General features: G+C 45.4%; 1 protein-coding gene across 2 annotated transcripts in view; it reads left to right on the forward strand.

The window, feature by feature from the left end:
- Nucleotides 1-22,661, forward strand: part of EPHB1 (EPH receptor B1) — a 419,068-nt gene that overhangs the window by 353,034 nt on the left and 43,373 nt on the right. For both annotated transcript variants that reach the window (XM_059162673.1, XM_059162675.1), the window contains exons 11-12: nucleotides 9,758-10,005; nucleotides 17,748-17,963. In XM_059162673.1, coding sequence (XP_059018656.1) covers nucleotides 9,758-10,005; nucleotides 17,748-17,963 — 464 coding nt within the window. The remainder of the gene's footprint in view (nucleotides 1-9,757; nucleotides 10,006-17,747; nucleotides 17,964-22,661) is intronic.

A 22,661-nucleotide genomic window follows, 5' to 3' on the forward strand; every position in this document is an offset into this window, starting at 1 on the left:
CGTGATAAAATGAAGAGGGACCGCGGTTTCTAGGAGAAAAACCTCCCCCTAAGTGTATTTTCTACAAAAGATCTATGATAAGGACGGTAACCCAAGACAGATTTCACTTCCAAGAAACACGTGTGCATGCAACCATCTTACTATGTTGGAAGAGAAACTCAGCCCAGCAGAGGACTAGCTGCCCGAGCTGTTCTCAGGAGATCCTACCTAAAAACTGACCTATATTTTTCATCTTTCCTTAATGGATCAGTAGTTGAGTCAATTTGGCAATGGACTCACATTAAAAAGTGAACAAGTAAAATAACCCCAAATATCATCACTTTATGAGTAACCTCTTTATGTCTTCTCTGCTGCCTGTTTTGAATCTTCTTAAAACGGTGTCTGCTTTGTGTCCTCTTTCCTACTTTTATTTTCTTCTACAACATTGTTTGTCTTTTCTTCTTCTCCAGTTCTTGTTAGCCATTATTCAAGCTCTCTTCGTGCATAATGCTGTCGTCGTCCTTTTAGTTCCTACGTTTAGAAGTGCTTTATTCATACGAATATTTGGAGAGCCATGGTGTTGCCTCTTCCTGTAACATTTTAACTTGATAAAATACACTCAGTCGAAGTCTTACAGACAGCCACTTCATGTATTATCTTTAGGAGGAAAGTCACTATCCTTCCATTCACTGCTTCTCTTAATGCACTGAGGGGTCACAAAGCCATCTGTGAAATTGGAAGTCACATTTGAAAGCTTGCCCCATTAGGCCACCATTTTCATGCTCTGGCTTCTCTCTTAAAGAGCTCCGCCCTCATGGCATCTCTGGGGGGCTGCTGGGACTGTCCCTGTTGGGACACACCTCTCCCCTCCCACCAGCCCCTCTGAGTCCCAGCCCGCTGGCCGTAATCTGATCCACATGAGTCTATCCGTGTTTCGCATTGACTTTCATTAAATATGTTACCGAACCACAACTTCCACTTCTGTGCAGATAATTTTCTCTTCCTCCTTAGATGCTGACATATTTAAGGATCATGCCTTGGAAGGCTGGATACCAGATAAATTGGATTACTCCTAGGGGCTCAGATTTCTGCAGTGAACTTGAAAGAGTGTCGGGGAGGCGTGCTTTCAGTCCTGTGCCCTGTTTCCTCACGTTATTAATTGTTGTTATGTCATGTGGTAATGGTGCTAGTGATTTTAATGTTGTTTTTTATGTCATGTGCTTCGAGCAATATGTTCTGGACTGCATGTCACCCCAGAGAGCACACATCGGCCCCCTTCCGCCTGTGTCAGGGGAAGAGTAAAAAGGCTTTTCACTTTATGACCCTGCCAGGGAGTGACGATTGGGGGTGAGCTCACCCACTGCTGGCCGCCTATAAAGGGATAATCGACGGCCCAGCTCCATCCTTTACTTTCCCTTTTCGTGTAGCCTGGGCCGCCGCTGCTGGTACATCTTCCTCAGAGATGGTCAGCCCTCTCCGAGGCTCACGGGGGAGTGGGGAGGGATGCATACATCCAGCATTTCAGGAGACACCCAGCAGTACGAGGTAAAGACCTGTGCCTGGTCGCTGCCGACCGCCCTCTACCAGACGCTCACCTCCTCACGATCCAGAAATTCCAGGGCTAATCCCTGTGGATATTAATTCACTATGTGTAACTCGATGCAGTTTTACCAGAAGATGCTTCTAGCTGGAATCAGTCCCCACTCTCCAGTTCTTTTTCTCCTCTCTCCCCACTCTTGCTTCTGCACACCCCGCCTCACCGAGACTGACTTTACTTTGTGCTAAAAGAGCTGGTGTGAAGGTCAAGTTAAAAAGAAAAGCATTTTGTAAGGTAATGTTTAGACAGTGTTGTTGGCATTGCCGCTCTCAACCTCCCGACTGACTGGGAGCAGGGTGCAAAAAGGGGGCTGCAGATCCTAACAACACAGGAAAAGAAGGCTCGGAAGTCATTCGTCCTTTCTCTGCTTGGGTACCCCCCCCCAACAAACTCTCATCGAATACTTCTTGCATGTTGGACGTGGGGCTCCCGAGATAGACAAACAGAAACCCTCTCCCCTCCCCAGAGCTCTGACAATCTTAGTGGGATATCGGCCAGTCATATGTTCACTGTGGGGCCAAGCCAGAGCAGCATTCAGTCCCTTGTTCTGGGAATGAGCAGGGGCATCAGGAAGGCTTCACAAGGAGATGACCTTTGACCTAAGCTTTCAAAGATGAAAACTGGTAGAAAGAACAAGATTTTTGTGAAACTCATTAGAGAATGAGACAATGACAGAAGAGGAAAATTGCATGACTTAAGGAGAGAAATGAACATGACCTTCCAGCTGCAGGCTGCCAGAGACAGCTGGCACCAGTTCCCAAGAGCTAATAGTGTATGTCTCTTTCTAGCCTTGTGTTCAGTGACACCTGTGGATGGGACCACATCAGCCCCAGTAGGGGTGTTTACATGGTGGGAATTGGCAAATGCTACAAATGGGAGATCTTCATTTCTTTGCTTTCTGGAGAGCTCCCCAGTGAACACTTACTAGCACACTCCAGCTTCGCAGACCATGCAAGGTTATTTCAAAGGATGCAGAGGACCCCGCCCATACCTGTTGAATGTGGGGCCCGAGAAATGGGTTGCGATTGTGGCTGAAGGGGTTCTGTTTAGAGTTCAAGAAGATCCTCGTTCATTAAACACTGACCCTGTGCCTGAACTGTGGTGGATTCTGGGAAATGCACAATGCCTGTCAACCCCTGCCCTGTGGGGCGATAGTCTAACTCATACACCATGCTGGTCCACGAGAGAACAGTGGGCCACTGACAGCTGAAAAGAGGGCCCCAGGGAACACATGGGCCTGGAGATGGGAAGAGAGGCTTGAGGGCAGGAGAGAGTCCAGGGAAGAGAGACATTAAGGGCCCTTGAGGATGTGAAGGCTTTGGATGGGCTGACTCTCCACATGACACATCCTGAGAACAAGGAAGAGAGAAGGCTGACAGGTAGGTGTTTCCTGACAGTAAGCATCAAGTACTGAGTCTGGGGAGTCAGGCTGAGATTCGGCATTCCAGAGGCGTGGGTATGGATTTTATCCCCTGGAGGATGGTGAGTTTTAGGTAGGCATCTAAACAGGCTGGGTGACAGGAATGAGGCTCTAGGGACACAAACTGGATAGAGGCTGTGTCTGGATTGGACCAGAAGGAGATGATGGGGAAGAGTGGGTGAGGCCTTGGAGGCATGAAGACAAGTTATGGGACTTTGCTTGGAAGTGTGGAGAGGATGGTTGGGTGGTAGGGTAGCTCAAGTAGCCTTCAACTGAAATGGATCCAAACATGGTGAATGGAACCGATTGGGGGGGGCAACATGAAGGTTGTGGCCAGAAATGTGGGGCGCAGGATTAAACCCGTTGGAGGGAGGGAACCCTGCCAGGCCCCAGGGGTAGGCGTTGGTGGTCATGCATGTGAGTAAAGGCAGTAGAGTCAAGTCTAGGTATTGAAGCTGAAGAGTTGTGGCAACTGTGGGTTTTCTCAACATCTGACCCTGTTTCTCAACATCGCCCTCCAAGTTCCATGAAGGGGACGCATTCTCAGAGTTTTTGTTTGTCCCACGCCAGGCCTGGTGTGGCACTCAGGAGCTCCATCAACTGTTTGTTGCATATGGTTGAAGGAAAGTAGATCCTTGGTGGGGCGAGTAGAGCAGGGAGGAAAATTGGGGGCGACTAGGCAGAGCTTAGGAGAATGGAGAAAACCTAGAAGAAGGTGAAGAGTCCTGATTCACTTGGCGCTCCAGAAGTGGCTCAGTGAGATGAAGGCTGGCCTTCATCCCCCACAGCAGATAATGGATATCACTGGTCTCTTCAACGAGGGCCACAGGCCTTCTGGCATCTGGCAAATATCAGCTCTTCATGACCATGAATCTGACTCATTGGAGCCCTCCCATAGATCAACTCCAATGCATTGGTTAATTCTGATCAGTTCAATCCACAGATTCACCCAGAGCATCAAACAGGCTGCTATCTATAATTGGGCCCTCCAGCATGAATGGCAGTCTGGGTTGTGCAGTATGCAACCTATGTAGCTGTACACAGCAGCCCCGATCATGACTGTCAAGTGCATGGAAATGTAGGTAGAAGTGACACTAGAGGGAGGCTTCCAAAGGAAGATATGGCAATTGTATTTTATTAACAAATCTCCTCTCCTGACTCCAGTAGCTGCCAATTCAGCATTTTTACAGAAAACTTTTTTGAGAGAGAGGCAGGCTTATGGGGAAAGGGTTGGATGTTGGGGATCTGTGATGTGCACTGATTGGGAATGGACCAACAAGGCTCCCTGGTTCTCTCCTTTGAAGAAGAAGATGGGTTCTTGGGGGTGTTTTGGTAGAAAATCCACCTTCCAGTCTGATTTTCCTAGGCTTAATCAAAGTGAGGGTGGCCTCAATGCTAGATAAGAGTTACAACAGGAAAGGCTTCAAGAAGAGAATATCAAGTAGATGTCCTGAGTACTTATAATTAAAATAACTGGAATGTATTGAACACTCACTGTGGACATACTTTTCAAACATTGCCTTACTTCACTCCCTTAATGTGAGATAGGGTGTGTGTGTGTGTGTGTGTGTGTGTGTGTGTGTGTTTAAACTGATGAGGAAATTGACATTCAGAGGATAGCTTGCCAAAGATTGTGTCGCCAACTGAGTGAATAATAGAGCAAGAATTGAAACCTAGACACAGTCAACCAAATCTGGTGAATGTAACCCCCTACATAGCTGCCACTTTGGGCACTGTTCTGGGAAAGAGCAGTGAAGTATATAGGGATGTTACTTCTGCCTGGGGGTTTGGGATATGTGAGCTTCCTTACTGGTAGTGACAATTCGTCCTAGAATTCAGTATGCCCGTGGGGTAGGTGCCCCTCATTTCCTGGAGAGAACACATTCTTCCGTCCTCCAGTCATCTTCTTCCAGTATAATCAGCTACCTACCTAAGGATAGCAATGAGAACCAAGATAGGCAGCATTTTCAGTCATATGTGCTTGCTTACGTTATGAAATAATGTCATCTATAGGTGGGCAGTTGTCGCCTGACCATTGCCAGCCCTAAGAAGAGAGATAATCAGTTCACTGTCACCCTGTAGGTATTAAGTATCATGCACACCATGGCCATCAAGCACATTCCATCTTGTCCGCCCAGTAATGGGGCCTGGGGAGCCCCGCCAAAAGGAGGAATAGCGCTGTGATCAATAAGGAATGTCTGTCCCAGGTGCGGGGCTCGGAGGTGGCAGATCGCCTGCCATGGTTTTACTCTCCTTGGTTTAGCCATAACCTACTTACCTTGCCCAGGCTAGTGTGATAAAACTAGCTGGAAATCCTACTTTAAAACCTAGTTTAAATTTATTCTTTAGAAGTTCCTTTTCTGGTGGAAGCTTGAATTAGTAACTAGAAGCTCTGCTTTCCTTTCTTCCCCCAAGGCAGTTTGTGACTTCAAAATGCTGCTGCTAAAAAAAAAAAAAAAAAAAAAAAAAAAAAAAAAAAAAAAAGAAAGAAAAAGAAAAAAAAGTGCAAATGTGTGTAGATTTGCACTGCACATAGCCAACAGCCACCGGTCGAAGTACCTGCTAGCAGGTTATATGTTTCATTTTCAAAAATTGAAAATTCTTCTCTTTTGATTTTATATATAATAGTTGAGGCACTTAATGCTACTGAACCACTTCTTTCTTCCTCGTTTTGTCAAGGGAAGGAGGAAAGAGGAACTGGCAAGGAGCTGAAAACTTGTAGGGGATAATTTCAGGAGCCGTCCGGAGGACAGAAGTAGGAACTCCCTACTCAAGGAGACCACATGCTTTGAACATCTGTATTTTTTTTTTTTTTAGAGCATTTTTAGGTTTGCAGCAAAATCAAGAGGAAAGTACAGAGATCGCCCACATACCCCTTGCTCTGCACACGCACGGCGTCCTCCACTCTGCAGGCCTCACCGGAGTGGTACCTTGGGGGATAAACCTACCGTGATGCATCATTATTATCCCAAGTCCATGCTTTACAGAAGTGTACACTCTCGGGGTCGCATACTGTATGGACTGGGACAATGGTCTAATGACACGTGGCACTGTGACAGTTGCAGGCAGAGAGGATTCACTGTCCTGAAAATCCTCTCTGGAGAGTCCATTTTTACTTTATCATTTTAAAAACCTATATGATGCAACGCCAGCAGAGCATACAACTTCAAGCTCAGGAGTAGGAACGCCGCACTTGGAAACCAGCCAACCACAGGGTTAAACAGTGAAATAGCAGTTGTCACTTCAGAAAGGAGCGTGAGCCACACCAGTCTAGGCAGATAGGACTTGCCAAAGCCACACTTTCGCCGGTCTCTTGCCTCTTGTTCTTTCTTTCTACTCAGGTATATAAAGCCTTCATAATTTTTGAACAAGCCCTGCAGTTTCATTTTGCACCTGGTTCTGACCCACAAATTATGTAACTGATCCTGTGCGTAGCTTTGAAGTATGTCTAGGCTCAGGGAGCACCCAGACAAGTGAATCAGAATTCCTAGAGGTGGGATCCAGGTCTCTTAACTTTGCTCAGAGTATACCTGCTCTCCAGGGTTCTGTGGTGGGTGGCCAACTTCAGGAACCACTGATTTAGAAGAGAAGTTGTAAACCAGGGCATTCCTGTGTGTGTCGCAGGGGACATCAGAATCACCTGGGGCATTGTCCCCAACTCCACACATTGATGCAGACGTTGACGAAGATCCTGATTCCTAAAAATTCTGACCTCATCTGACTCCCAGACAGGAAGTCTCCATGAATGTGAGATCTGTCTATGTGCTAGGCCCACTGCGTTTGCGGTTCCCCACATAAGCGTTGCTGTGACAGTGACAGCACAGCTGGGGCATGGTGGTCCCTGGATGGTGACTCTAGGCAACTGCTGAGCATGCCTGCTGAGGGGCACTGGTGGGAAAAGGGCTGAGCATCGACAGCAATCCTGGCTCTGATCACAGCTGAAGGGTCCGGGGTATGTTTTCTTTGTGGCCCAGTTTCCTTACCAGTAAAGTGAGCATAATGACACCCAACTTACGAGGGTGCCCTGAGGATTAAATGAGATAAGATATGCAAAGAGCCTAGCACATTGCCTGGCACATGGTAGGTCAATAGATATCATTGTCCAGTCTCCTCCAAGAAGAAATATTACCGTATCTTTTCCTTCAACCACTGTCTTCTTACTAAAAGAAAATGTAACTTGTTATTATAGCAACAAAGAGGAAATACTAACCGATAGTCTTCAGTTGGTACATTTATCAAATGTGCAGTCTGTATCTGTATTCATTCAGCTCGTGGTTACTGAATACTCGCTAGGTCAAGGTGTCAGAAGGATGGATTTTATAGATGCACACTCATATTATAGATCACGCGTATACACATACATATGCATACATGTAGACATGTGCATGCAAATATATACACATGTGTATACACACATACTATACACAAGCACATACACACACATGTCTGACAGGTCTCCTGCTGTGAAGTACCTTTAAAGAAATTTTTACTCAGTTGAACAACAAAAAATAATGCTCATTGTAACCATTCAAATAACATAAACGGAATTAGATTAAGTTGATTGGCTTTATTTCCCCACTCTTATTCCCAACCTTGTAGGGCAACCGTTTTTACAAAGAATCTGAAGTTAAAAATAAATTTTATGTGGATTTTTCCTGTTGTGTTCTTTTTTTTTTTTTTTTTTTTAAGATTTTAATTAGTTATTTGAGAAAGAGCAAGAGAGCACAGAGGCAGAGGGAGGAGCAGGCTCCCCGCTTTGGACTTCATCCCAGGACCCTGGGATCATGACCTGAGCCGAAGGCAGAGGCTTAATGACTGAGCCACCCAGGCGTGCCCTCCTCGTTGTTTTTCTTCTACACACACACACACACACACACACACTGCATTTGGGTACATACTGCATTCACATTCTATAGCTTTTTTCCCTTTTTTTCTTCATTGAGCAAGACAGTGTGGACATCTTTTGAAGTCAGTGCGTGTGACTCATCTACTAGTTTTCCGTAGCTCCTGGTATTCCATAGGACAGATGTGTCATTTTCCAGCCATTCCCTGGCTGTGGGGCTAAAATATTTTGCTGTAGAAAGAGATGCTGAAGTGAATAGTCTTTTAAATACTGGTACTTCTACTTTTTTGGTTAGAGGAGTCTCCAGCAGGTCATAACCCTAGAGCAGACAAAGCAGAAGCAAACAGGGAACAGTAAATATGCTCTCCCCACTTTGATAGACACACCTCCCCATGCCAGGGACCACAGTGGGCACTACAAGCTAGGAACATGAACAAGACTCCATCTGACTTCAAGCAGTTTGGCAAAGCAGCATTTGATTCCTGTCGAAACCAGTGTCACACATGGTCTGTGTCCTCAGGTCCACGTTGAACTCATCCTCATGGTGCTTGTGTCAACCTCTGCTCCGGCCCTAGCTTCCGATCGATCTCACAGACTCTGGAGCAGTTTCACGCAAGAAACCCTTTCCTGCAGCTCCCTTCCAGTGACTTCCACAGCAGAAAACAAAGGGAACTCCCAACCAAATCACAGAGGGGATGTTACCTTGCTTTTCTAATTCGGCCTGTCGTTGATCTGCCCCCGGTTTGCGCCATCATTTTCCTCCAGAAGCTGAAGGTGAAAGAGAAGAAGGTCCCCCCAGCAGAAAGCTGTCGTGCCCCATCTCCCGCCAGGCCTTTGCCACACATGTCAGTGCTGGGGAGATCACAGAACGGCTCTTGAAAGCCCATTTAAGAAGATTCAACAGATTTTGTAAAGCAGCTATGAAACACCAGCCACCGGAATTGTTTTTACTCTGGGTCATGGTCCTGCACAAATGTTGAAATGGTGTGGCACGCGTGGAGGTGTGCCGCTCACGTTCGCTCAGAGAAACCACAGCCTGTCCAGCTGCCGGGGGTGTAGAGAGCCATTGGCTTCCAGCTTCCCTGGCTTCAGGACCTGCCTCAGGTTTCCCTGCAGAGGCCAGCTCTTCCTGGCAGCCTCGGGCAGCCTCGAGCAGTGACTGAGCTTGGTGGGAGGCCAGAGCCTGGGCCTTCCTGACATGGGTGCTCTGTACTCTGGAGTAGCCCAGGGGTGGAGGAAACGGACAGTCCCACAGCAGCCAGGGTGGCATGGCGATCTGGAGATCTCCTTATCCATGCCCGCTTCCTCCTTTCTTTTCATAAGGTCAGGTTTGCCTCATGGTTTGGGAGTCTGACCAGTCCTGTTCCCTCCTCTTCGATCCTGCACGGTGTCTGCTAACTTCCCTTCCTGACTTCTCAGGGTCTGCTTTCTGGGCGACCCAGTAGACGCAGAAGCTTTCAGGGCAGTGTAGGAACATAAATGCTATCCATCTCATTCAGAGCACTAAAGAACCTGAACATATCCCCTGGCCCCTGGATGTTCTTGCACCAGGCTCTGCTAAAAATGAATTATGGTCTGCCAAAGTGAAACTGACCATTTCATTTCAATTATTCAGCTGGGACACAAATGAAAAACCAAACGCGAGGAAAAAACAAACTCACATAGACTCTGAAATTTCATTTTAGGTACCCGAACTATTTTGAAGAACTGAGGCAAGGAACTTATATTAGTGTAACCTCTGTGTTTGCCGTGAACTGATCAGGGCCAGGATACCGTAGTTAAAATGGGAGAACACGGTTTCCATCCCTATCGCTTCCATCACATTTCCACTCTGAGCGCCACTGTGCCCACCACTGTTGTGCCCTTGTGGTTTCGCAGACTGAGAAGGAGATGGGTAATGATTGCATTCTTGTTGCAGGGGAGTTTGGAGAGGTATACAAGGGGCGTCTGAAACTCCCGGGCAAGAGGGAAATCTACGTGGCCATCAAGACACTGAAGGCTGGGTACTCAGAGAAGCAGCGTCGGGACTTTCTGAGTGAGGCCAGCATCATGGGTCAGTTTGACCATCCCAACATCATCCGCCTAGAAGGCGTGGTCACCAAGAGTCGGCCGGTCATGATCATCACCGAGTTCATGGAGAACGGTGCTTTGGATTCTTTCCTCAGGGTAAGAGCAGCTCGGGGGCATGGACGGCATGTTGGATGCAGGGAGGGGGTGTCTGCATGAGGACAGCCTGCTGCTTAGGAATCGCCTGATGAAATGTGGGTGGGCTTTGGAAATAGTAGTGGGGTTGACAGATTTGTTCCTAAAAGCATAGAACAAGAGGAGCCTGTGGAACCCTCAGTAGGAGGATAGCGTGGAGTAGGGCCTTGATAAATGCTTGTTGGATGAGTATGAGTGAATAGAGGCGGGTGAAGGATAGCCATGGGCACCTGCATGAATCACAGAGATTGAGGAGACTCTCAGCACCTGTGATGAACTGTGTGACTCCAGCAGACACCAGTGGCCATCACTGCCTTTCCCCAGCACTGTCCTATCAGCCTGTTCCCTTCATTTGCAGCTCAGAGATAAAACAGGCTGCCCTTTCCGATGGCTGGGCCACCCACCCTCAAAGGTGGCGTTCCTGGGTGGGAGAGGAAGAGACTGTCGCAAGCTTTCACAGGTCTTCTCTGGGCTTGACTCCAAATCAGCCTGCAGCAGAGGTGTGGGGGTCCTCAAGGCTTATGGCTGGGAGATGTGTAAATGGTCATTGTCAGTCATGCTCACATGGAACCACGCTGGAACCGCTTGCCTTTCTGTGGGACAGCAGAGTGACTCAGCGGGGGTGGTAAGGACAGCCACAATGCCGGTGTCTGGGGAGTGGCAGCTGGTGGAACAGAGGTCAGCCAGCAAGTCCTGCCTTGGACCAAAGCCTCAGCTGGGGACTAGGGGGAGACTGTGAGCAGAGGGTGCATGGGCAGCATCTCAATAGAGCAGGGTCTACTGAGCAAGGACTTGTGAGGATAATACCAAGCGGCAGGCTATGTTTGTCACCAAAGCTACTGAACAGTGGCTGTGGCTGTAGATCAAAGGATCATTCAGACACTTGGTCTTGAAATATTCATGGGGTGACTCTGCGGTCACGCCCTCTCCTGGGTTCTGGGCCCATAGAATGAAAGGGACATTGCTCTGATGCTAACTAACAAGTCACCCAAGATTTCAGTGGCTCACCACAATTTATTTTGTTCATGAATCTGCAATCTGGGCTCGTTGAGGACACTTCTGTTCCATGGGGTATCAGCTGGGGCAGTTCAAGATCCAGGACCTGGAATCATCCAAAGTCTCGCTCACTCATCTGTCTGGCAGCTGATGCTGGCTGTCTGCTGAGGTCACTGCCCCTCTCTCCAGGTGGGCGGCTTGCGCTTCCTCACAGTGAGCTGCGTCCCAAGAACGAATGTTCCATGAGAAGAAGGCAGAAGCTGGACCACTTTTGTAACTTAGCTTCAAATCCCACGGTACCCTTCCACCACTGTGACAGGATGCCCAGATTCGGGGTGGGCAGAAACGGGCCCCACATTTTGATGAGGACAATAACATGATGTCATCTTACACATAAGAGATGGGAGGTCCTGTTGTCCCCATCTTAAAGACTACAGCATGCCCCAGCGGTCCTTTCTCTGAGGACCCTAGTGCTCCAGGCGTCCAGCAGTCATCTGCCCGGATTCTTTATGTTTCTGTGTGTGGTGTGAAGAGGTATCATGAGCCAAGAAGAATGTAAATCTTCCTGCAGGAGGCAGGAAAAGCATAAAAGAGACGGAGAATTAACTGATACCGAAGACTGAGGGGGAGAGGAAGCAAGCAGGTACAATGGAACAACTGAGCAGTATGTTCAAAGGCCAGAGCCAGCACGGCCTAGCTCTGTAGTGACTCAGGGCCGAGGGTCTGCAGCATGGAGGAGCTTGTCTGGAAGCTGCATTCGCCCAGACTGAAGCTACTTGAGCAGGGCAAGCACGCACTTTTGCCTCCTCTGGGTGCTTAGGCAGTAGTGGCTTATTTCTGGTAGGGGACATGGGATGACAACAGGTGGCGCCGATGTACATTGCCTAGTATGGCCTCCTTGAGGGTACAGCTTAACGCCCTTTATTCTGAACACCCCCCTTTCCCTCTGAGTACCTAACCCAGGAAGCACCTGGTAAATGCTGGTTGAGTGAAAAACATGAAAAGCCATTTCTGGCACCAGAGCGTTTGGGAATGGCAGGAAAAATGGAATCTTCCTGAGTGTACGTGGTCTCTCGTTCTTATAGCCAGACCCCTCATGTCAGAGTGGGGTATAGACCATGCTTTCCTGGGGGCATTAATTCGTAATCAGAGATCTCATGAAGACAGCCAAATAAAAGTGAATAGCAGACAATGTTAGGAGAAAAAGTATTTTCTAGAACCAGCCTCCAGACCTTTTTAGGAGCCATTTATTTCCTACGAGTCACCTGACTGTACTTCACCGAGTCACAACATGACTTGAGGACTGTGATCAGACTCTCTCCCTGGAATGTACAGGGGAATGAGGAGATTCGTTCCTAGAAGGCTGCAGAAAATCAAAACCCCGCACAGACGCTCTGCACAGGACTCCTTCCGGGTGGGGCCCAGGACATGCGGGCATGTGGGACACCAGGATTTTTCATGATGATGAAGCCCAGGTGGTGGAGAAGAGCCAGGGGCAAGTGAGGAATGCGGGAAATGGAGGGTAAGGGATGACGAGGAAGGAACGGCCAGAGCAGGCAGCGCCAGGAGGAGAGGGGAAATGAAGCGTTTCTGACTCCTCGCACGGCATGGAGGCAGGTAATCTATAAATCTAATTTCAGCCTTACTACCAAACCCTGGAGCATAGCAACATTAATTGATGTATCTGCTGCTTGGTAAAATTGAAAAGTAGGTCATCAGTGCAGTTCTGCAGGGCCCATCTTCTGGGAAGTAGTATAATTTTAGGATCACCATTCAGAGAAGAAAGGAAAAGAGTGTGTGCAACTGACTGCCCCCCACCACGCCCCCCCACCCCTGGCCAACCAAACTGGTCGTGGTGCTTTACACTGGACATGGCAGCTTTGGAGAGTGGCTGCAGCTCTGGCTCCAGGTCAGTGTCTGAGAGGCTGTAAGTATGGGGGATCCAGTGAGCACATTGGACACGGCTTCTCACCACCCACGCACTGCCCCTCTCTCATTGCAAGACATAGAATCCTTACTTTCTGGAAGGATTAGAAGCATTATTATTTTTTAACTGCATGTTCAGTAGGTTCTTTATTGTCCATTTTTTAAAGTATCTGCACCATGGATTATGTAACATGCAAGTCCACAATTAAACATTTCCTTCTTGGCCCCCAAACTTAGAGGATTCAATGTGGTGGCTCCTGTATAGGAGCACCCCCTGTGGCCCTCATCAGTGTCCTTCCCATGCCATAGCCTTGCTTGGCATTGTGGTCACTGCTGGTTCATCCACAGATGGTCATAACTGGGAGACTCTTAGAAGCTTCTGAGCAATGTCAAATGTGGACATTTCTTATCACGGAGGCTCATTCATAGGCTGGAACTAGATGACCATAAGCCAGAGGTCAGGAGGAGAATATCAGATTGGATGCCCCAAGACCTCAGTTCTGCTTAGGGATCCATTGTGAGTCACCTGGTGGCCTTGAGCAAATCTGTTAACTCAATTTCCCAGACTATAAACTAAATGCTTTGAGCTGGCTGATCTTGAGAGGTAGGTCTCTTACAGTTGAAGAAGAAGAAAAAAAAAAAATCTATGACTCATTCTCTTCAAACAAATCAAATAAGGGTTTCATTTCCTGAAGTGGATTTGTCAATGAAAGTTGAAATACCTAAATCCTTCCAGCCTAATAAAAGGACCAGCAAGTGGCTTCAGTGAATTTGCTGGAAAGCAATTTCAGCAGAAAGCACTTCACGAAGGAAAGAAAGTTTAAATGACTTCACCCAGGCCTGTATTTTTTTTTTTTCTCTATATGGTGTTTTTACCATGTGATCAGCGTGGAGGCTGATCCTCTTCCAAAGTCATCAAGAAAACATGGTCTTATATCTCTTTGGACGCTGGTGTTCCTAACTTTCAAAATTCTTCTTGGGGAGTTATACCCATGAACTGAACATAAAAGAGTTGAACACGGGAGGCGATCTTCATGTGTTTATATCTTTAAGTTTTGCCGAAATCATGAACTCAACAGGCACCATCCTGTCTTATCGTGATATGTGATTCCTCTGCAGTTTCTGAAGAAAATGTGTAGCTCTTGCAAAGTCAGCATATTCCATGGAAAAGACCCCAGATGGGAGTTAAAAGATTCCAATCAGAGTAGCATATTTGAGGCATACATGCCTCTACTTTCTATTTCTGTGACCATGGCAGACATCAATAATCAATCATGTCACTTTTTGCTACAAAGCTTATATGCAGCTTTCTTCTCCACACATTTGAGGAAGTCGTTACCATCAGAGATGGAAAGCCAGTGGAGAAGTAATTTACTATTCTGGACTTGTTTTAAGTCAAAGCTACATAGAGTGATTTAAGTCTGATCAGTTATACTTTCTGGACTTCCTTTATCTCCTCTGAAAAGCAATAGACCATCCCCTGCCTCGCACAAAGGAGGATCAAAATGTACTCCATTAAGTATGACTTGCCTTTCAAATGTCAAGAAATGGAAGAAATCGTGTTTGTTCATTAACTGACCCAAATATCCAGCCTGCATCATGAGGCCCCAGTCGTCCACTATTACAGTTGGGGTGTGGACTATCGGGGGGAGGTCTACTACAGATGCCAACCCATTGAGCTCAGAATGCACTGCAGGCGAGGTTCTCCTATGGTGATGTCCTAGTATGTCTCCAAAACACACCAGGGAGCTGTGGGAACCTGGAGTATTGGCCCCAGGTGTCCTCCATTCCTCTCACCAGCTGTCTGAGCACCTGGGCCAGCTGGTTTGTGAGACATTCTGGCCTGACTGATAATACCAGCAATCCTTGCTGCTGTCTTAGGATTTACAGGCACTGAGCCAAGCCCTTTCACATGTATTGTCCCACTTAACTTCACCAAAATCCTATGAAGAATGGACACCGTGTACTTGTTTTACAGGTGTAGGAATGACAGCTCTGGAAGTTAAGTGACTTTCCCAAGGGCATCCAGCCAATGAGCGGCAGAGCCTGGACCATAGGCTGGGTCTGTCTGTCTCCAAAGCCTGGACTTTTCACCACTTCACCGCCTTTGTCAACCCCAGAAACTCTAAGGGTGACTGATCTAAATATTAAAACAAATCAGATAGTAAAGCTGTTCCGTGTCGCTTAAATGATTTAAAGTAGAAACAGACATATTGCCGCACATCCTTTCAACATTTCTTTTCCCAGCGTTGTTTACAATCACCACCAGTCCCCTCCCCAAAATCTATCTACAAGCTGGCTTCTTTTGGGAGACATTCATTTTTAACCACATTGTTGTCTACACTTACAGAGAGGAAGTAACAAACTGAATTGGAAAAATATGACCCTTGTGACTCTCAGCTGAGATACATTTTCTAATATAAGGAAGTTGCATGACAACTTTCTGGGGAGCGGGTCCCCAGAGATCTACTTAGAGAAAATGAATGGTGCTAGCAAGAGCCTGGCTAAGTTCTCGAGGAGGTGTTGATTGAAGTTCATTAGTGAGAAGGAGGATTCGCACCGCTCACGGCCCATCCAGCTCTCGCAGATGGGCACCATGTGCCGAACACCAGGCAGACTTTCCAAAAAAGCAGATCTGCACTTCCTTTTGGAGTTGGTTAGAAGAAAATATTGCAGAGAGAGCTTTCCAGGCAGGCTGGGAGGGGGTTAAGGTTTGAGTTAAAAGCAGCCTAGAACCTGGGATGTGTTGATCCTGGTGTGCTGGAGGCTTCTCCTCTTGTGGGTGTTTTGGGAAGAAGTGGAGGGGGGGGTCAGGTGGCTCGCTCCAGCAGATCCAGTGGCGTGACCCTGGGACACAAACCCAGGCTTACAATTTTGCAGGAGGAAGTCTTCAACATTTGTACTATGGTGGCTAGACTTTTTGATGGCTGGGGTTTTCTCTAATAACCAGGGTATCTTTGCAATCTTCCCTTTTCCCTTATTGATTGTTGCATAGAAAATGCTTTCGTAGACGCGCATGCATATTTAAGTGATGTAGTGTGTGCGACTGCCTTGTGTACCAACTCACAGGAAGCAGGTGCTCCCTAAATGGAAGCTGTGCCCACCATCTCTGCTTTCTGTGTTTCACTTGAGAGCACTGGGGAGTGGCTGCCTTGCCCTGTGTCCAGCCATACCTAGAGCAGACCCAGGGCGTTCCATCTGCTCCCACCCCTCCCCCAGTCAAAGCATCTCAGTGCCTGGGCCATGCTTTGCTTACAGAATACAACTTAGAGCCCTTCGGAAGAACAGCTGGGCCTGGACAAGAAGAGAAAATGTGTTGTTGACAGCATGGGGACCAGTGATATTACCAGTGGGTGCAGAAACCAAGACTCAGGGACTTTGGGGAGGCAGGAGGAAGGATGATTCATTCACTGAGGTGTGTCATCGAACCATGAAGGAGACTGTGAGCCCACCAATGATGGGAGAGAGAGCAGCACTGCCAGTTGGCCTGAGGAGAAGCCCTAGCTCCCATTCACTAAGAGGGTCCACATGCCAGACACTGTGTCTGTGCTTCTCTTGCCACTGACCCCTTTGCGGTGGGTGTGGTTATCCCAATGTCAAGGTTGACAGCTCTGGTAGGACCCAAGGAAGAGGCCTTAAGCATTTAATTCTGGAAACGGTGAGATGGAGCAGTCATAAATTGAGCATGTATTTATTGAACTTTTTCTATTTACATTAAAGTTCTTAGCCCTGGGAGCACTCTGGTGCCCACAATAGAGAGGGTCTTGTCTTCAAAGAGCTTAGAGTCAAGCGACAGACACAGGCAAGTGTGCACACAAACACACCCCAAAACTTGTGACGTATGCTAAGAAGAAAAATAAGAGCATGCCCTGGGGTGCCTGGGTGTCTCAGTCAGATAAACATCCAACTCTTGATTTCAGCTCAGGTCATGATCTCAGGGTCATGAGCTCCAGCTCTGTGTCGGGCTCTGTGCTCAGCAGGGAGTCTGCTTGAGATTTTTTCTCTCTCCCTTTCTCCCTCTGCCACTCCTCCCTCAAATAGATAAATCTTAAAAAAAAAAAAATAAGAAAATGCACTACAGACAGTGAAATAGAAAGTGCTAGTTATATTTGGAGCAAGGGAATAGTTAAGGAGACATTGTCTCTGAAAAAGGGACACTTAAAGGGAGACATGAAGGCAGGTAAGTGTTGATTGTGAGGAAGAGCAGCAGGGATGGCATGTGTAGGGGACCTAAGGCCGGAAGAGCTTGGCTTAGAAAAAGACTGAGAGGTCACTAGTCACTGTGGCTGGCAGGTGAGACAGTGGCTGATCCCTCGGGGCCCCATGAGCCCTGCGAGGGAATTTGGAGCTTTTCCTTAATGCAATGGGAAGCTATTAGAGAGCTCGAAGCCAGGGAGTGGCATGGTCTGATTTATGTCTTGCAAAGATGGCTCTAGCCACTGTGTAGAGAATGGATTGGGAGGGGGGCAGGTGCGGGGAGGCTGTTACAGGTGATGGATGACGGTGACTTGGTTAGAAGGGAGGCAGTGGAGATGGAGAGGCATGGATGGCTTTGAGATGTAATTTGGAGATGGAATCGACAGGGCTTGGCAAGGAGGAGAAAGCAGAGAGTTCAAGGAGAGGAATGCGGGTGGGAGTGGGAGGGAGTGGGGGAGGGAGAAGGGCACAGTGAGCAGCATGGCTGGTCTCAGGCAGAGGCTAACAAACAGCAGGCCTATGGTACTTCAGCTTCTGCTTAACCACTGGCCCATCTTGATGCCAGTGCCCTTTGCGTCTTGTTACAGCAAAATGATGGACAGTTCACGGTGATTCAACTGGTGGGGATGCTCAGGGGTATTGCCGCGGGCATGAAATACCTGGCCGAGATGAACTATGTGCATCGGGACCTGGCTGCTAGGAACATCCTGGTCAACAGTAACCTGGTGTGTAAGGTATCCGACTTTGGCCTTTCCCGCTACCTCCAGGATGACACCTCAGACCCCACCTACACCAGCTCCTTGGTGAGTCCTTCCTGGTATTCTCTGGTAAAAACGTGGCATGAATAAAAAGTGGCTGCCCATGGCTGGGCTAGTGACCTGTGGCAGGGCACACTGGGAGGGGCTGGGACCTGAACTTTTCTCTCCACTGAGGGAGGTGGGTGCCAGATGGAGAAAACAGCTGCATCTGGTTGTGAGGCAAGCATCTGGGCATAGGCTGTAAGGAGGGGTCAGAGTGTTCCTTGGCCAATGGGAAAAGAACATTCTGGAACAGGTGATGTGGGGGAATCCAGGCATTGGATGGTGGCATCAGAGACATCCATCAGCAGAAGTGGTTGCTGGTGGGGTTGGGTTCTGTGTTACCAGGCAGATCTTTGGTGCCCTCCTCTTCTCCAACCCTACTGCTTCCAGACAGTTTGAAGAAAGACATCTACATGATGGTTCCTTTCACATTTGTGCTTCCTGCCCAGCTTCCCCCTCCACAGCCCAAGCAGCTCTAGTCACTTACGGCCAGCACCTAGTTCACACAGTTCCAGTCAGAAACTGTAACAGGTCCAAAGCCAAGCTCCTGGTTTATTCCATTTCCCTCCCCAGTCTCTGCATCTCTGTGGTTGCAGCAACTCATCTCTTGACTGAAATTTGGGAAACAGCCTCAATTGCTCTCTGCCTTGCCATCCACATCCAATCCCGCCACAACTCCCATAGGCTTAAATAAAATCTGCTCCTTTTTTTCCTTTGCTACAGTCCCTACCCTATTCCAAAGCACTGGTCTCTTTCACCTGGTCCCTTTCACCTGGTGCCTTCTAGTAGCTTCCTAACTGGTCTCCCTGGTTTCCTCTCTTCTCTTTATGTCCACTCCCAATATATTATAAAAATAAAAACAGTACAGAGAAGTAAAGGGGGGAAAAGTAACCAAGAAATCACAATTGCCCTGAAGCAGGGTCAGTAAACTTTTCCTTCAAGGCCAGATAGTAAGAATTTTAGGGTTTGTTGGCCAAGAGGCAACACAGAGGGTATTACATAGATAAATATATAACCATTTAAAATGTAACCCTTTAAAAAGATATAAATACCATTCTTAGCTCATGGGCTGCAAAAATTCAGGTGACCAGACCAGAGTTTACCAACCCATGTCCCAAAGCATCAATTTTAATAACTAGGTGCATCTCTTCTCACACTTCTCTCATTGTTCAAAATGTGAAAAATTTTATTTTGTGAAAATGGGATCATACTAAGCTCATTATTCTGTCCTGTGTGTCTGATGGGCATTCTTCCTGCCCAGCTGCTTTTCTAAAAGTCTGTGAACATTTACACTCTGCCAGGAATGTATGGTGCCCATCCTTACCAGCAGCAAAGGTGATCAATCTTTAAAAACTTCCCAAAGATGAAAAATTATACTTCATCGTGTGTAAGTTTGCATTTTCTTTTTTAAATTATTTACTTACTTTTAAAATTTCTTTTCAGTGTTCCAAAATTCATTGTTTATGCACCACACCCAGGGTTCCATGCAATACGTGCCCTCCTTAATACCAACCACCAGGATCAGGTTTGCATTTTCAACTGGTGCTAGGGATACTACTTTACTATCTTTTCACACAGTTGCTAGGATACATGTTTCCTCTTCTGTTAATTACCTGTACACGTTTTTACATATTTTTCTATTGGGTTGTTTGTCATTTTCTTAGAAATTTATAGGAAGTCTTTTTACTTTTAATTTTTTATTTTTTATAAACATATATTTTTATCCCCAGGGTACAGGTCTGTGAATCACCAGGTTGTCTTTTTATATTAGGGATGTTAACCCTTTGTCTCCACATATGATACAATTAGTTCCCCTCCCCCCATCTGTTGTTCTTTTGCTATTGTTGATGATATCCTTTGGTTTCCAAAAGTAGTTAATATTCATATAGTCAATAAAATGCATCTTTTCTATGTCTTCTTGGGTTTTCTGGTTTATTTAAAAATTTCTCTCTACTGCAGGGTTATAAAGCGCTTCTTAAAGTTTTCTGTATTCTCTTACTGGAGGTTTTGCTCTATTATTTAAATATTAAATACACCTGAAATTTTTTTTTCTCAAGGTCTTATTTTGAAGAGTTTCAAGCATACAGAGAGTTTGATAGAATTTACAGAGGGTAGCCATTGACCCACCACTTGGGTTTTAGAATTAGTATCTTGCTGGGTCTGATTTATTATATAACTATCAATCTGATCTGTCCCTCTGTCCATTCTTCATTCCATCCTGTCTTGTTGACGCATTTCCAGATTTCATGCTACTGTTGGCCATCATTATGTCTGTCTTTTTTGGAAAAATGTCTATTCAGATCCTTTAGCCATTTTTTAAAATCAGGTTGTTTGTTGTTGTTATTGAGTTACATTAGTTCTTTATATATTTTGGATATTAACCCCTTATTGGATATATGATTTGCAAATATCTTCTCCCATTCTATAGCCTGTTTTTTCATTTTGTTGATAGTGTCTTTTGCTGTGCAAAAGTTTGATGTGGTCCCATTTGTTTATTTGTGTTTTTGTGTCCCCTGCTTTTGACACCAGGTGCAATACATAACATTGGTAAGATTAATGTTAAGGAGTTTACCATCAGTTTTCTTCTAGGAGTTCTATAGTTCTAGGTATTACATTGAACTCTTTAATCCATTTGGAGTGGATTTTTTTATATATGGTATAAGATACTGGTTCAATTTCATTCTTTTGCATATAGCTGTCCAGTTTTCCCAACACCCTTTATTGAAGAGACTGTCCTTTCCTCATTGTATAGTCTTTGCTCCTTTGTTATAAATTACTTACCAGGTAGGCGTGGGTATTTTTCGGGGCTCCCTATTCTGTTTCTGTTTTTATGTTTTTTAATGCAAGTACAGTACAGTTTGATTGCTTTAGGTTTGCAGTGTAGTTGGTAATCAAAGACTATTTTCTTCCTCAAGATTGTTTTAGCTCTCTGAGGCTTTGTGTGTGTCTGTGTGGTTCTATATAAATTTTAGAATAATTTGGTCTAGCTCTGTAAAAAATGCCATTGGAATTTTTATAGGGATTGCACTGAATCTGTAGACTGCTTTGGGTAGTATGGGCATTTTAGCAATATTAAATCTTCTGACCTATGAGCATGGAATAGTTTTCCACGTATTTGTCACATCTTCGGTTTCTTCATCAATCTCTTATAATTTTCATTGTACAGGTCCTTCACTTCTTTGGTTAAATTTATTCCTAAGTATTTTACTCTTTTTGATGTGATTGTAAATGGGATTGTTTTCATGATTTTTCTTTCTGACAGTTTGTTATTAGTGTATAAAAATACAACATATTTTTGTACATTAATTTTGAATCTTACAACTTTACTGAATTCATTTATTAGTTTTAACAGCTTTTTGGTGGAACATTTAGGGTTTTCTATATAAAGTATCATGTCATCGGCAAATACAGTTTTACTTCTTCCTTTCCAATTTGGATGCCTCTTATTCCTTTTTTTCTTTTCTTTCTTTTTTTTTTTTTTTTTGCCTAATTCCACCAGCTAGGACTTCCAAAACTATGTTGAATAAAAATGAGAAGAGTGGGCATCCTTGTCTAATTTTCTTCTACAAAAAGTTTTCAGCTTTTCACTACTGGATATGATATTAGCCATGGGCTTGTTCACATATGGCCTTTATTATGGTGAAGTACATTCCCTCTATACCCAATTTGTTGAGAGTTTTCATCATAAATGGTTATAGTTGTTGACTTTTGTCAAATGCTTTCTCTGTATCTACTGAGATGATGAAATGATTTTATCCTTCATTTTGTTAATGCTGTGTATGATGTTGATTGACCTGTAGATGTTGAACCATCCTTGCATCTCTGGAATAAATCTTACTTGATCATAGTATATGATTCTTTCAATGTATTATTGAATTTAGTTTGCTAATATCTTGTTGAAGATTTTTGCATTCATCAGGGAAGGGGCACCTGGGTGACTAAACTGGTTAAGCATCTGCCTTCAACTCAGGTCATGATCCCAGTGTCCTAGGATCAAGCCCCACATCAGGCTTTCTGCTCAATGGGACCTCTCTCTCTCTCTCTGCCTGACACTCTATCTGCTTGTTCTGTCTATCTCTCTGTGTGTCAAATAAATAAATAAAATATTTAATTAAAAATAATTGGGTATATTGGTTTGTAATGTTTTCTTTCTTTTTCTTTTCTTTCTTTCTTTCTTTTTTTTTTTTTTTTTTTAGTGGTGTCTTTGTCTGGGTTTTGTACAAGTGTAATGCCACTGTCATAAATTGAGCTTAGAAGTGTTCCTTGAAATTTATTGAGAGTTTGAGAAGGATGGGTATTACATCTTCTTTGAATGATTGGTAGAATTCACCAGTGAAACCATCTAGTCCAGCATTTATCTTTGTTGGGAAGTTTTGATTACTGATACAATCTCCTTACTAGTAATCAGTCTATTCAGATTTTTCTGTTTCTTCATGATTCAGTCTCAGAAGATGGTAAAGTCTATTTATTATTTTTTCTAGGTTTGTCCAATTTTTGCTAATTATTCATAGCACTTTCTTACGACTTTTTGTTTTCTGAGTTATGAGTTATAACTTCTTCTCTTTCATTTCTGATTTAACTTATTTGAGATCTCTCCCTTTTTTTCTTGGTAAGTCTAGCGAAAGATTTGTCAGTTATGCTTTTCAAAGAATCCGGTTTTAGTTTCATTGATATTTTCTGTTGTATTTTCAACCTCTATTT

This window comes from Mustela lutreola, chromosome 2 (assembly GCF_030435805.1).
Source record: "Mustela lutreola isolate mMusLut2 chromosome 2, mMusLut2.pri, whole genome shotgun sequence".
Taxonomy (NCBI): domain Eukaryota; kingdom Metazoa; phylum Chordata; class Mammalia; order Carnivora; family Mustelidae; genus Mustela; species Mustela lutreola.